We start from the raw sequence: 12,929 nt of genomic DNA, 5'->3' as shown, positions 1-12,929 counted from the left end.
TCAAGTTGTCTAATGACACTCATTCAAATGGGCCATGTTTTGTCGACCGTGAACTTGAAAAATGGACTTTCCATGGCAAACTCTTGGTGGCGCACTGCATTGTGAATCGCCGAATTGATGAATCTGTTTTTGTCAAGAATAACTATCAATCTATGCAAGGCATGCATTCAATTCTAAAGAACAGCTTGTCGCAGATAAGTTTTAAGCAATTTTAATGAGACATTAATACGAAAACAATCTTGCTGCTGAGATGTACAAAGCAGCTGTTAATGTAACGCTTATGTGTCATGTGTAATGAGCGATTATTACTAAGAGATTTCATAGATAAGCAAAAGCTGTTTCAGACGTGCTCATTCAAAGTTGTTGACGAATAGTAACCATAACCCCCTTTTCGGCAAGTTTCACAAGAAACCTTTATGCATCTACATGTATCAAAATCCAACACCGTACAGTGACCAGTATAGTAGTCAACCCCATCGCAAGTCCCCACAAGTCCCCACAATTTCTTTTTAAGTCCACACAAGTTTGTACAAGTCCACACAAGTTCGTATAAGTCCCCACAAGTTCTTAGAAGGGGACTTGTGGGGACTTGTAGGGCCTTATTGGGACTTGTGGGGAATTGTAGGACTTATGGGGACTTCTGGGGACAAGTAGGGACTTGTGGGGACTTGTGGGGACTTGTAAGGATTTTTGGAGACTTGTGATGGATTTGACGACAACAGTGGTAACCAACTTTACATATCAGCCACATTGTGAGAAACGTCGATTTTGGCTCAACATTACTGATTCCTTGAAAATCAGATGTTGGACTTTGATGGCTTTTGAGGGGTTATGGTGGTTAAGCAAGCAGAGATCTAGCATGCTAGCTCAGATGCAATGGAGTAGGATCTAGCGTCAAACCTTTTGCATTCGCCTCATGAATTGTCTAATGTCGCTGGCGAAGTACATGGGTGTTTCCCCCATGGACAACGAGCGCTGTGGGTGGAGGAATGACAGTCAATCACAAACAAACAAACAAAGCAAAACAAAACATGACAATGGGAGCTCTACAGATCGCTTGATAATTTTTTGAAAAAGGGCAAATTCCCAAACTATTTTTTTCCATGACAAATTAACTAAAGATTGATTCAATTGCTTTGAATGAAAGCAGGGTCATTGTATAAATGTAGGGTCCAAAGCGTGACATTTTTCCTGTCCCAGTTACCTTGGTACTTTGCAATTTACCATTCAAATATCATTAATAATGACTTGAAAGGAATATTTTTGTTTGCTTGTTGGGTTGGCAGTTTGCTATTCATAATCACTCTTGGAGGACAGCTGCATTAAGGAGCGCATCAGAATTATAAAATCACAGATGTCAGATGTAACAGGGACAGGGGAAAAAATGGGCTCCAAATTGATGGGGGAACCATACTCAGCATAAGCCGCCGCAACATGGCATAACACCACCTGACACAATGTTTTTCTAAAATCTTAAAACTTTAGTCAATGAAAAAAAGGGGAAAAAATAACGTCAACAACACTGCCAAAATGAAGAAAAGAAACCAGACACTTTTAGAGGCTTTAGAATTTTTCACATATGCTGGGAGAACAAGCGTCTCAAGACTCATGTTACATTCAGAGTGCTTACTCTGAACAAAACCGTGGATACGTTGAGAGGTTCTGTTTCCAACTAGAGCAGACCATTCTGCAGTTAGGCTGCGCCCGAAGGCCGCATCTCGCATCTCTTGTCCCTTGTCTAGGTCTTCCCCAACTACAACTAATTATAAACATGCCAAATGGTAACATGCTGACAACAGCTGTAGTCTGGTTGACCGTTTCAGACATGGCATTAGCCTCTACCACTAAATTCCTAACGTGGGCTACCATTCCAACATGGGCCGCAAAGGAAGCCCACAGTGTGTGCTCCAGGTAGGAATAAAGGATTTTCTAAGCACAAAAAAACTGCTAAGCGCAGAAAGTTTTACTTTTTAATAGCAAATGCAGGCTACCAGCCAAAATGAAATGTTTATGTATATTGCCTGTGACCAGTTCCCAGCTCATTTGTGCTACGTAAAATTATCTGCTTAGTGACTTCAGGACATGGGGTCCCTTCACATTTTTTCTGGAGAAGCTACATTCCATGCATGCCAGCGTTTGAGATGCCCCACTACTGAGGTGAAATAAAGATTCATGACTAGTTTACCTTGACGCTAACTGGAGATGATCTCTCAACGTCCTTGGTCTTGTCCTCATTATCTTTGAATAACTGTCGGATTCCCTTTGAAGGGGCCATGTCTGCTTGTGAACCACCGGCTCCTCCTAGATCAATGAGATCAATTTCAGTTTAAAACTTAAGTTTTCAAAAGTCATTCGCAACTCAGTCTTGAATCAATCACAGTTCAATCACAAATCCATCACATGTCCATCTCAAATCAATTACAAGTCATTCACAATTCAATCACGAGTCAATCGCAAGTCAATCACAAGTTAATCTAAAGTCAGTCACATGTCAATCACAACTCCATCACAACTAATCACAAGTCCATCACACTCAATCCCAAGTCAATCACAACTCAATCATAACTAATCTCAACTCAATCACAAGTCAATCACAACTCAATCACAACTAATCACAAGGCAATCACAAGTCAATTACAACTCAATCACAAGTCAATCACTCAATCACAACTAATCAATTCAATCACAACTCAATCACAACTCAATCACAACTCAATCACAACTCAATCACAACTCAATCACAACTCAATCACAACTAATCTCAACTCAATCACAAGTCCATCACATGTCATTCACATGCCCATCACAAGTCGATCACATGTCAATCACATGTCAATCATGAGTCAACCACAAGTCAATTACAAGTCAATCACAATTCAACTGCAAGTCGGTCACAAGTCAATCACAAGTCAATCCCTGGTCATGCAGTCTCAAGTCGCATCAAAAGCTTGTCAAATGAATTTTGACAAAGGCATTCCTTTGTGTGGCCACTAGTTGAAGGTAAAGACCAGATTGCGCTGATCTTGAGCTGCTGCAGAAACTCATCTCATGGCCTGATGAACAGGGGTAATAATTGTGAAGTGCTTTGAGACCTTTGGTATAAAGCGCTATATAATCACTATATATTATTATTATTATTATTATTCCACAGTTTGTCAAGCCTTCAATATGTATGTAAATTTCTCTGAAAGAAATGGAAACAAATCCTATGAAAAACAAAAATACACATTGTAAACAAACTTACTTTCTCCGTCTTTGGTCGGGGAAGAGTACGGCGTCAAGCTGAGGAGCTCATGCTGAGGCAGAATCCCCATAGGGGCAGTCAGGACGCAATACTCCATGACGACGTCACACAGGCTGTGCTGTACTGCCCTCATGAGACGGTTGGTGAGCTGGGGCAAGTCGATGTTGCCTCTCTGCCAGATAGCAAACTGAATGAGGGCAGTGGGGCCTACAAGAAGTTGAGAAGACAAAACCCGGCAAAAGGGTGAGCATGTCGTTGGGAAGGATAGTTTACTCTGAAAGCTTCTCTCTTCTATGTGGCTAATCAAAACCTATGTGGGTGGGCTTAGCTACTCTAGTAGTGAATACAGCCAACAACTTGCACAAACTAAGTAAAGCTTGGGTTCATCGAAGGGGGATTACATGTCCTCAGGCAAGACAGTTTACTATGACTGCTTCTCTCTTCTATGGAGCTAATCAAAACCTATGAGGGTGGAACTAGCTACTAATTGGATGACTGCAGCCAAAAATTCACACAAAGGGAGCCATGGATTTGAATCGCTATGTCCTTAGCAATACAATTATTCTGATTGCTTGTCTTTTCTAAGGAGCAGAACAAAGCTGTGAGAGAGAGAGGCTAGTTACTGCATGGGCGCTCCATCTCAGGTGACAGAAAGTACGGGGGCCATAGGTTCGAATTCAATGGAAGATCGAGACAATTTATTCAAAAACATGTGGATGCCACTAGCTACTGTATGGGAGATTACAGCTTACACCTGGCAGTGAGCTATGATTTCGAATCTAGCAAAGGCAGATCATGTCGTTGAGCAAGAGAATTTACTGTGATTCGTTTTTGTCTCCTCAGTTTAGCAAATCAAAACCCATAAATATGAGAGCAGCTTCTGTGTGGGTAATCACTGTAAAGCTTTGCAGAAATCATTACAATGCTACCAGTCAGGGGGAAAAAACAGACCAATAAATACCGCAATTATGGACTACCTGGTTTCCGTGATGATTCGGAGCCCGTGTAGTACCTCTCCGTCTGTGTCCAGGGAATGAAATCAAATGTATCCAGGAGCTCCATGTGTGCTACGGGGGACGGCCGAGGGCAGCTATGGAGGGATACAGGATTGCCGCGACCATCCACTAACCCCATGGATATACAGGCAATGCCAATACCTGGAACAACAATTGTAGATGGTAACAGTACCTCAACTCTAGGGTGAGTCAAAAAAAGCGAAATCCAAATGTCTTGGGTATTGTTTTTGTGAAGTTCTGCATATAGCACTAGAATATGAAAGCCCAATTCATCAGCTTTCTTTTAGTACAAGAATCATTTAAATCACTCATGTACTTTTCAAGTTACAGAATTTTAAACACAACCACCGTTTTAAAGTTCTGTCCACGGATCACAAAAAAGGTTTGCGTTCTTTCAGAACCAAAACAATTCACAAACATCCCTATGTGATTTGTTTTCGTTTTGCTGAAAGAACAATTACCTTTTTGTGATCTGGACAAAACTTTAAAACGGTGGTTTTGTTTGAAATTCTGTAACTTAAAAATTACATGAGTGATTTGAATGATTCCTGTACTAGCAGAAAGCTTATGAATTGGGCTTTCATATCCTAGATTTTGAAAGTGCTACATGCAGAACTTCACTAAAACAATAGTCCCGGCAATTGGGTTTCGCTTTTTTTTTACTCACCCTGTATAGACCAATCGGGTAACTTAATCACCGCACACTCATGAACCCCACAATTTGTTTCTGCACAACAGACCACCGTCTGCGGCTACTGAGTCTATGAACTACAGAACTTCTCAAGTGTTGATTTGTGAAACATGACATTTTGAAACCAAACTGTAACACAAAGGTTCTGGAACATGAAGAACATTTCAAAACTGTTTGTAAAATAGAATTCTGATCCTTTACAAACATATTGTTATTTCTTTATGTATTTTATCTTTGATTCTCATATTGCATGATACAGAAATTTACTGTAAATAAGGTTAAGATGGAATTTGTGTGATGTGAAGGCCTTATAAAACAAAAATGTTATGCAAACAGTTTCAGTCCAACTAGGGTATAAACATCATCAGAAAGAAATTTTATGTGATGTTTTGACCATAGAATGCTGGCACATTGCTATAAGTGCACAGGCATATTAAGTTACGTTACAAATCAACCACTAGTTTACTAAGGCCCAAAAAAAACAGTCTCCGGTTTCTGGTCTGCGGGCGTCGCCGTAGCCTTGAACGTTGGCAAAACGATAGAGTTTTTTTTTTCAATGTAAGATGATGTCTCAAAAATGCCAAACTCACTGGTTTGACTGAAATCCTGCTGCTGCACAATTTTAACATGTTTTTAGATGGGGTTACGATCGAGTATAAGCTTTATGTGGACTCTCTGGACTCCCATATATTTTGCACTAAATTTAGTCAGGCACCATTTGCAGTCATCAGCCGACATTTGAAGAAAAAATATTCCGAAAAGAAAAAGCCGCTTCGCCGCATTACTTTTGGGGCAAGCTCCATACCAGAAACCGGAGACTTTTTTGGGGGGCCTAATGGTCCTCCATCGAACTTGTAACCATAGTTATTAACCATATTTTCAAGGTTAACCATAAAGTTTGTAACCGAGCTTGCATCCTGTGACCCTTCAATGCCCTCTGTACCTGTGCGTCCGGCCCTCTCCGGTCTGTTATACAGATAAGCCTCGTTGTCAGGCAGCTCAATCCCCTTGTCTTTATCGGTGACGCCGCCGCTGGCAACGTAGTCCAGGAAATGACCCTCAGGCTTGGTGCTGCTGTACTTGGGCATGTGCAGGAACTGACGCAGGTTCTGGCCCAGGTAGAATGACAGGGAGAAGAGATGTGGCCGGGCCGACTGGGGGATGGTGAAGTGGAGGGTCTCGGTAGGGGGTTTGACCAGGGGCTGGATGAACTGTGGGGGAAAAGAGGAAGGTTGGAGAAAGACGGCATTTCTTCAGTGGGCATGTTGAAGCGAGAGAGGTTGGTTTTCAAGAAGTAGCTCAATAAGTTGAGAATGCTTGGAGAAATTCTATATGAATGCCACTTATTTTGACTCTGACCTGATCGGTGAAGATGAGGTAAGATTGCAAAGTCCACTTTCGTAAGTTGATAACTTAATTTGGAAAGGACAACTTGAAAATTTTTATTTGGTTGGCAGGCCCCCTCAATGACCTGAAAGTGGGGAGTTCTTCGATCAACACCCAAGGTGGAACTTTCTATCACAACATACACCATTTATATATCTTGTTTTGTAAGTGAGTTGCACACTTATCCAACCAAAGGATTTTTAGTGTGACATGCAATCTGATACACCGTGCCCTCTGGAGACGTGCACACAATAGGGAACGAAAGATTGTATACGTCTCCACAGGGCAATTTCTATAGATGATTACGTCTCCACAAGGTTTTCACAAAATAGATATATGGATTTTACTCAAAAACTAGGAATTTCCAAGGTGGGTTGATCCGTCGCAAATGGAAGAGTTTTAGAAAAGGGATATTAAGTCCGAATTTCAGCCAAGGAAATTAATTCTGGTTAAAAATAAGAGCATTTTGAAAGTTCACTTTCAAACTCGAAAACTTTTCAACACGAGAACAAAGAAATGTCTCCACAAGGATACAAATTTCAGTATGAGTGCACAATGTGTCGTACTGGCAGTTTTTTTACAAAATTAAAAGCCATTTAATTAATTTTTGGACAGTACATTCATAACAGTAGGTTGTACCAGCAGGTTACATTCCATGGATGTTTATTATTCCCATGTTATTGTACTAATTCTCAGTCCGCATACTCATTCTTGAGTACTTGTTTACTCATACTTGTACTCATCAACATTTTCTTCGGACAAAAATTTTTGTCTATCAACGAGTACTAGACTGCAACACTGGCAAGAAACTATGGGAAGAATTCCATACATGGACATCACAAATTTTCCCCTGCAGTGACCTATCAGCCATCAGAAAGTGATAACATGTCCTAAAAAGTCAAATTTAGCAGTGAAAATATAGAAGCATTTACTGAGATAACACTTGGAATTTTTCAGACCAGTCTCGTAGGGTTTGTGCACAGGGTGTAAAAACTAAAATGATGTCTGGTTATGGAACTCTTTCCAAAACTCCTGGTTGTTGAATCTGAGGTGAAGGCATTTTTCTCCCATACCTGAACATCAGTAGGTGTGAGTTTGCACATCGGGTTCCTATCCAGCATGACGGATATCACGTCTAAGGTAGCCTCGGCCAATCGGTTCCTCAACAACTCCACCAGATCCTCTCTGATCTCGGGCCCCGGCGGGTCCACCCCGTGAACGTCCAGTCTGATGGTGTGCTCGGTCCGGCCCGGTCCGGCCGCTCGGGACAGCGTGGACATGGTGTCCAGGCCCGAGTCCACAGTGCTGACTTTGCGCATGTCAAATCCGTGCCCTTGGGCCTGTGTTGAAGTATTATAAAACCGCAGTAACATTCAACCTTGTTTTCAATATTATATTGTTGGCTTGTAAAGAATACCCTGGGAGGGAATAACTGGGCTCTGTGTTCTCATCTGTTACTGAAAGAACCAGCCATGAGTTGTCAGCATGCAATAGACCTTTATCATGCTGCCACCATTTCAGTCATGTTCCCTGCATCCAATAACAGTACTAAATGATAATGTTTTTGTGCAAAAAGGAATCAGACTATTTTTCCTGACAGCCTCGCTTTGGTTACATTGATTTGAATGGGGGAAAAAATCAGAACGGCCACAACCTGATAATGGTCTATAGATCTCTCTCAGAGACGGCCATCTCTGTAGGAGAACTGCAACTGCGTATTTTACGCGATCAAGCACGCATTGCAGAGTGTTGAAAATGTTCCAAACATGCGTGCTTGTTGCTCGAAATGTGTTCGAAATACGACGCAGCCGATGCGCGTTATGCAAGTTGACGCTCAAAATGCCGATGCACGTGGCTGGTCTGTAGGAAATGACCCCACTTAAGAAAGACCTATTGCAAACTGTGTGTCTTATCTTGTTTTGTTTATTCACAACTTTGTTTGTAAACATGTATGTAGATAGGTATGAATATCATCGGACAACATTGAAAACATATGTTTTTGCTGTCATTACAACACAAGCACTATGCAAAGATTCCAAAAGCAACTTAAAACTTTAGATTTGTTTATCTAATTGTTGGGTAACAGCAAACAGAAAATCTGAGTGCCTAAGGAGACGACATAATTTCATGAAGCAGCTAAGCTAAGCATTTAGTTTAACAAATAACCATCTAAGACAATAATCTACGGAGTACCAGTCCTGTGGAATATACATGTGGTATTTTGGTTGGTAACCTGTTTTCTCTAAGCTCATTCTTCCCTCTACTAAGCCAGAAACTACTTACGGATGAGAACTCCTCCTCAAAGACGGACCCCATCCCCAGCGTGTTGAGTGACTGCACGGACGTGGCACGGCTCACTGTTCAAAATAAATTTAGAAAAAGTTAATCTCTCTTGATACTGCATCTTTAAACAGGCATGCAACTTGGAATGAAGAGAGAAAACCGGGATATGCCAGACCAACCAAGACTTTGAACAGTGTTTTTTTCAATTTGTAATGGTATTCATGAGAAGTAAAAAACAAGGAAATCAGCAGATCCAAGGAAAAGTTGCATGCCTGTTTAAACATGACAAAGGTTAATGCTTGCGAAATGAAAAAACAATACTGGGTTTTGCCCTTCTTTAACTAATGTTTATAAAGACTGTGTACCAAGAGTTATCCTGAGTGATTGTGAGATAAAAAAAATCACAAAATACTCAGGTGGGATTCAAACCCACAACCTCCTGCTTACTAGTGACGATGTTCTACCATTCAACAACCCAGCTTGCCGGGGTCGGCTGGCGAGTTCGAATCTGACTTTTTTTTCTCAAAATCACTCAGGACCACACTGAGTAAACAATTTTTTTTTATTACAAATTCATCGAGGAGGGCAAAACCCAACATTGAATTTACATCACCCAACGCAAATTCCATCTTATGAAATAGATAAAAAATTTGGGAAATCAAAATTCACAAACTTGACCGTGCTCTAGTTTTTTGTGGTCTCTTGTTTCATAAAAAATTGCCTAATTTCAACATTTAAGAAAGTTCTATTCTAATATACTTCACTTACTTGGTTGGGAGCCAGGCTCGTTATGGTGCCCCGTGTCGGCAATTGAGCTAACCCTGGAAGGGTTGGACGAGTGACTGACTATTGTGCTCTCAAATAGCCTGCCATATAACACATGAAACTTAAGCTAATCAGACATTTTAGAAACTAATATACAAATAATGAATGTTTGTGAGTGCAATGGTAAGAATAATTTCATGAGGTGACAGATGAAATGTTCCTTCATCTGTCACCAAATGAAATTATTCTTTCCATTGCACGAACGTGAAACATTCATTATTTGTTTTATATAACACCTGATAAATGCTTGTCATCTGATTGGTTGACTTTTAATAGCCAATATATTCAGGTAAAAGTTTGACAAGTTCATCATATTTATATTAATGCAAACTGTTCAACAGGTTGAGAACAATCATATTTAATTCATCTCGATTTAAACAACGCCACCACCAGCAGCAGTGACACCGTGCAATGGAAGTTCTATTCAGCGTGCAATAGAACTTCCATTGCACTGCGTGCTGCGCGCCACGTGCGCTGGTACGAATAATTCAATGACATGTGATCAACGATCCACCAATCAGATGACGGGGATTTATTCAGGTGTTGTATAAATGTAGATACTGAATGTTTGGGTCGTATGCACACATCTATGCTTTTATAGTTATAGAATATGGGTGCTACTTTACTTTGTATCGCCAACTTGTGTGCAACATACACAAGGATTTGTAGCCATTCGTTGGGTAGTCAGCAGGGGTGAGATTGTCAACTTAATAAAAAGTCTGAAAATTGAATGAAGGTCTGGGAGATGCATTTCTTTCTATACAGATGTCTTTCCCTCGGATTTAAAAAGTCTGAATTCAAACAAAAGTCTGAAAAATCTCATGCCTGGTAATCTGTTGCACCATGTGTGCTGTTCGTGCACAAAGACCGGCAAACAGATCTAGTAAAGTTTTGTTGAAATTTTTCAACAGAGTCTAGAGAAAGAAATTTGCAAGCTGGTTTGCAGGCTCAAATGTTGCAGTTAACTTGCTCAGTTCTCATTACCAAGACTACCAGTAAACATTACCTGAGATAAAACACGGCTCCCGACGTCTCTCTGAACACAAACATATTGCGACGGTTGGAGACAGAGAAGGTACTCAGAGCTGAGATCAGTGCCTGCATGCCTGCAAAGGATGAAAAAATGGAAAAAAACTAAAGTAACTTTCTAATGTTTATCATTTTACGATCGGGAATTTAAAATACAAGGAATCACATTTTCATAAAGGATTGTTGCTATATATCACTAGCCCACAAGGCAACATAAGAAGTACGCTCACTAGCACATAGCAGTTTTTACTAGTTAGTATGCCGGGCTAGTTTAAAAAAATTTAAGCCCCTGTCAGTCCGGGAAAGTAAACAAGCTCCAAACCAGGTAATGCTTATGTGTTTTGGCAAACTCCTTGTTCTTCGCCGACCGCTTTCAAACCCATAAACCTACATGACCATGAGTAGAACAAACCTACAATGCACATAGGATGGGGCGTGTATACATTTGACTGTAGAATGGAGTGACAAATTTTATTTGTGAAAGGTTAAAAAAAAATTAAAAATTGGAGACTCAAGTTTTGGTCAGAAATGGTAACATTTTTGGCAAATCTGGTGTGACAAATACAGTGACGTACCCGGTGAGGCAGAGCCTCCCCTGTGTCCTGTGTACAGCCTGGCGTGGATGTTGAGATGGGTGTGCCACATCTGATCGCAGGCAAAGTGGCCTGGGTTGAAGTCCATGGCAGCTGCCAGGTAGTCCATCTTAGCTTGGTCAAAATCATCATCGTCTGAAAACAATAATAAAGGAACCAATTCATGTCACCAGCTCATCATCAACTCACTGGCTTGGAAATAAAATTGGCAGGGAGCTGATTAGTAAAGTAAAGTCTGTTTTAACCAGTTCATGTCGGAGGACGTGATAACACATACTGGCTGTTTTTATACACAGGAATGGCTGATGGGTTAAGACGCCAATATTGCCTTGACTTGCCTCCGGGTGACGTCTAAACATGCTTATCCCTCATGCCTTTCGTACAAAGTCAGACAAATCTGTGGAGGCAGACCGTGTGTTGATCTTGAATTGGCCGTTATGCACGCCCTATTGTTGTACAAGTTAGAATCAGTATTTGTGGCGTTCGGCTGTATATCAGAAGTTGGCTGGACAATTTTGCCTTTTGCGAAAATCAAAGTTTTTGGCAAAAATAATCTTTATAGTACAAATTAAGTGGTTAAACCATACAACAAGGTGCTCCGTGTGCTATTTTTCTTCTGTCTCATCTGAAAAGCTTAAATGTCATTGTAATTTTTATAATGTAATGTGAATGCTTGAAAGAAAGTCTTTTCGGTGGGAAGGCAAACAGCTAAAGCAATTACAATTCTAAGGATCTTTAGATTTTGAGGATGCAATTCTAAGGGTCTTTAGATTTTGAGGATGAGCTATATAGAAAACTTAGGGAAACTGTAAAGAAAAGCATGGAAAATCTGGGGTTTTGTTTTAAACCATTCAGGGAAATTTTTTACAAATTTTAAACTTAAAGGTATTAATGCCACAACTTTTTGCCTTGTGTTCTGGTGGGAGGAGGGGACCGGTGGGGTGTTCAACAAGATTGTTTTGTTATTGGGGAGGGGGAGAGATCTGGGCCCAATCTACCCACCGTCATCCAGCGATGGTTTATCAATCCTGGAGCGGATGGGATCTTCACTCTGCCAGGCGTCTTCATCACTCTCCCCAAACAGGATGGACTTACAGGAGTGGGTCTTGTACAAATCTTGAAGCAGCAACCGCTGTGGGTAAAAAAAAAAAAAAAAAATAGCAATTTTTGAGCATTTTTAGATGTGCTCCCAGAAAGGCTAAAAAGGCTCATCAGGTTATAAAGCTTTAAGAAAAAAGATTGAAACAGGGAAAAGTGAGCAAAATAATTGTAATAACCTATGTGAACAAGCAACAGATTGTGAATTTTTTTAAATGTTTTACAACTGTATTTCTTTCTGGTAATGAAACAAAGGATTCCTAAAAGTGCCTTAGGCACTGTAGCTCGAAAGCCCGAAGGAATCTGTACAGAGAAGACAATGAGAAGAAATTACAGAGTTGGGACAAAAACTCCAGAAGAATACTCTGGGGAAACCCACAGAATCAAGTAGGGACTGACAACTCAATCCACGTGTAGTCCGGGCGGGAATCGAGCCACAGCGGTGGAAGGCGAGGAAAGAAACCACTGTGCCAACCTGACTTTCCTCAATTAATGGCAGAGTAGTTAATTGGAAACAATTTCAGAAAGATTGATTGGTTTACGAAATAAAAAAAGAAGAAAACCTAGCAACAAGGGAGGACAGTAGAAAAACAAACCTGGTTGACCGTTCTGCATGTATTCCTGATTGTATCGGTGACTTGCAAGTACAGCTGCTCACCGCCTCCACTGTTAGATTCTCCTCGATCCCTGATAAAAACAGACCATTTCTTAATATTTAAAGAGAATATGCAACATTTGCTTTTGCTGTAATTTTCAGAATGGAT

The 12,929-nt window shown here is 40.6% G+C and overlaps 1 protein-coding gene across 1 annotated transcript in view; it reads right to left on the bottom strand.

The window, feature by feature from the left end:
* LOC119736647 (KICSTOR complex protein SZT2-like) overlaps positions 1-12,929 on the bottom strand; it is a 38,340-nt gene that overhangs the window by 19,669 nt on the left and 5,742 nt on the right. The window contains exons 4-15 of the mRNA XM_038210663.1: positions 12,762-12,852; positions 12,070-12,199; positions 11,050-11,202; positions 10,452-10,551; positions 9,389-9,486; positions 8,621-8,694; positions 7,411-7,677; positions 5,895-6,162; positions 4,222-4,401; positions 3,245-3,451; positions 2,186-2,301; positions 901-975 (exon numbers count right to left, since the gene is read on the bottom strand). Of these exons, the coding sequence (XP_038066591.1) occupies positions 901-975; positions 2,186-2,301; positions 3,245-3,451; positions 4,222-4,401; positions 5,895-6,162; positions 7,411-7,677; positions 8,621-8,694; positions 9,389-9,486; positions 10,452-10,551; positions 11,050-11,202; positions 12,070-12,199; positions 12,762-12,852 (1,759 nt within the window). The remainder of the gene's footprint in view (positions 1-900; positions 976-2,185; positions 2,302-3,244; positions 3,452-4,221; positions 4,402-5,894; positions 6,163-7,410; positions 7,678-8,620; positions 8,695-9,388; positions 9,487-10,451; positions 10,552-11,049; positions 11,203-12,069; positions 12,200-12,761; positions 12,853-12,929) is intronic.

The sequence above is a fragment of the Patiria miniata genome, unplaced genomic scaffold, assembly GCF_015706575.1.
Source record: "Patiria miniata isolate m_02_andy unplaced genomic scaffold, ASM1570657v1 HiC_scaffold_3, whole genome shotgun sequence".
Lineage (NCBI taxonomy): Eukaryota > Metazoa > Echinodermata > Asteroidea > Valvatida > Asterinidae > Patiria > Patiria miniata.
Note: the sequence above shows the minus strand (reverse complement) of the source record. Positions and strands in the feature narration are given on the sequence as shown.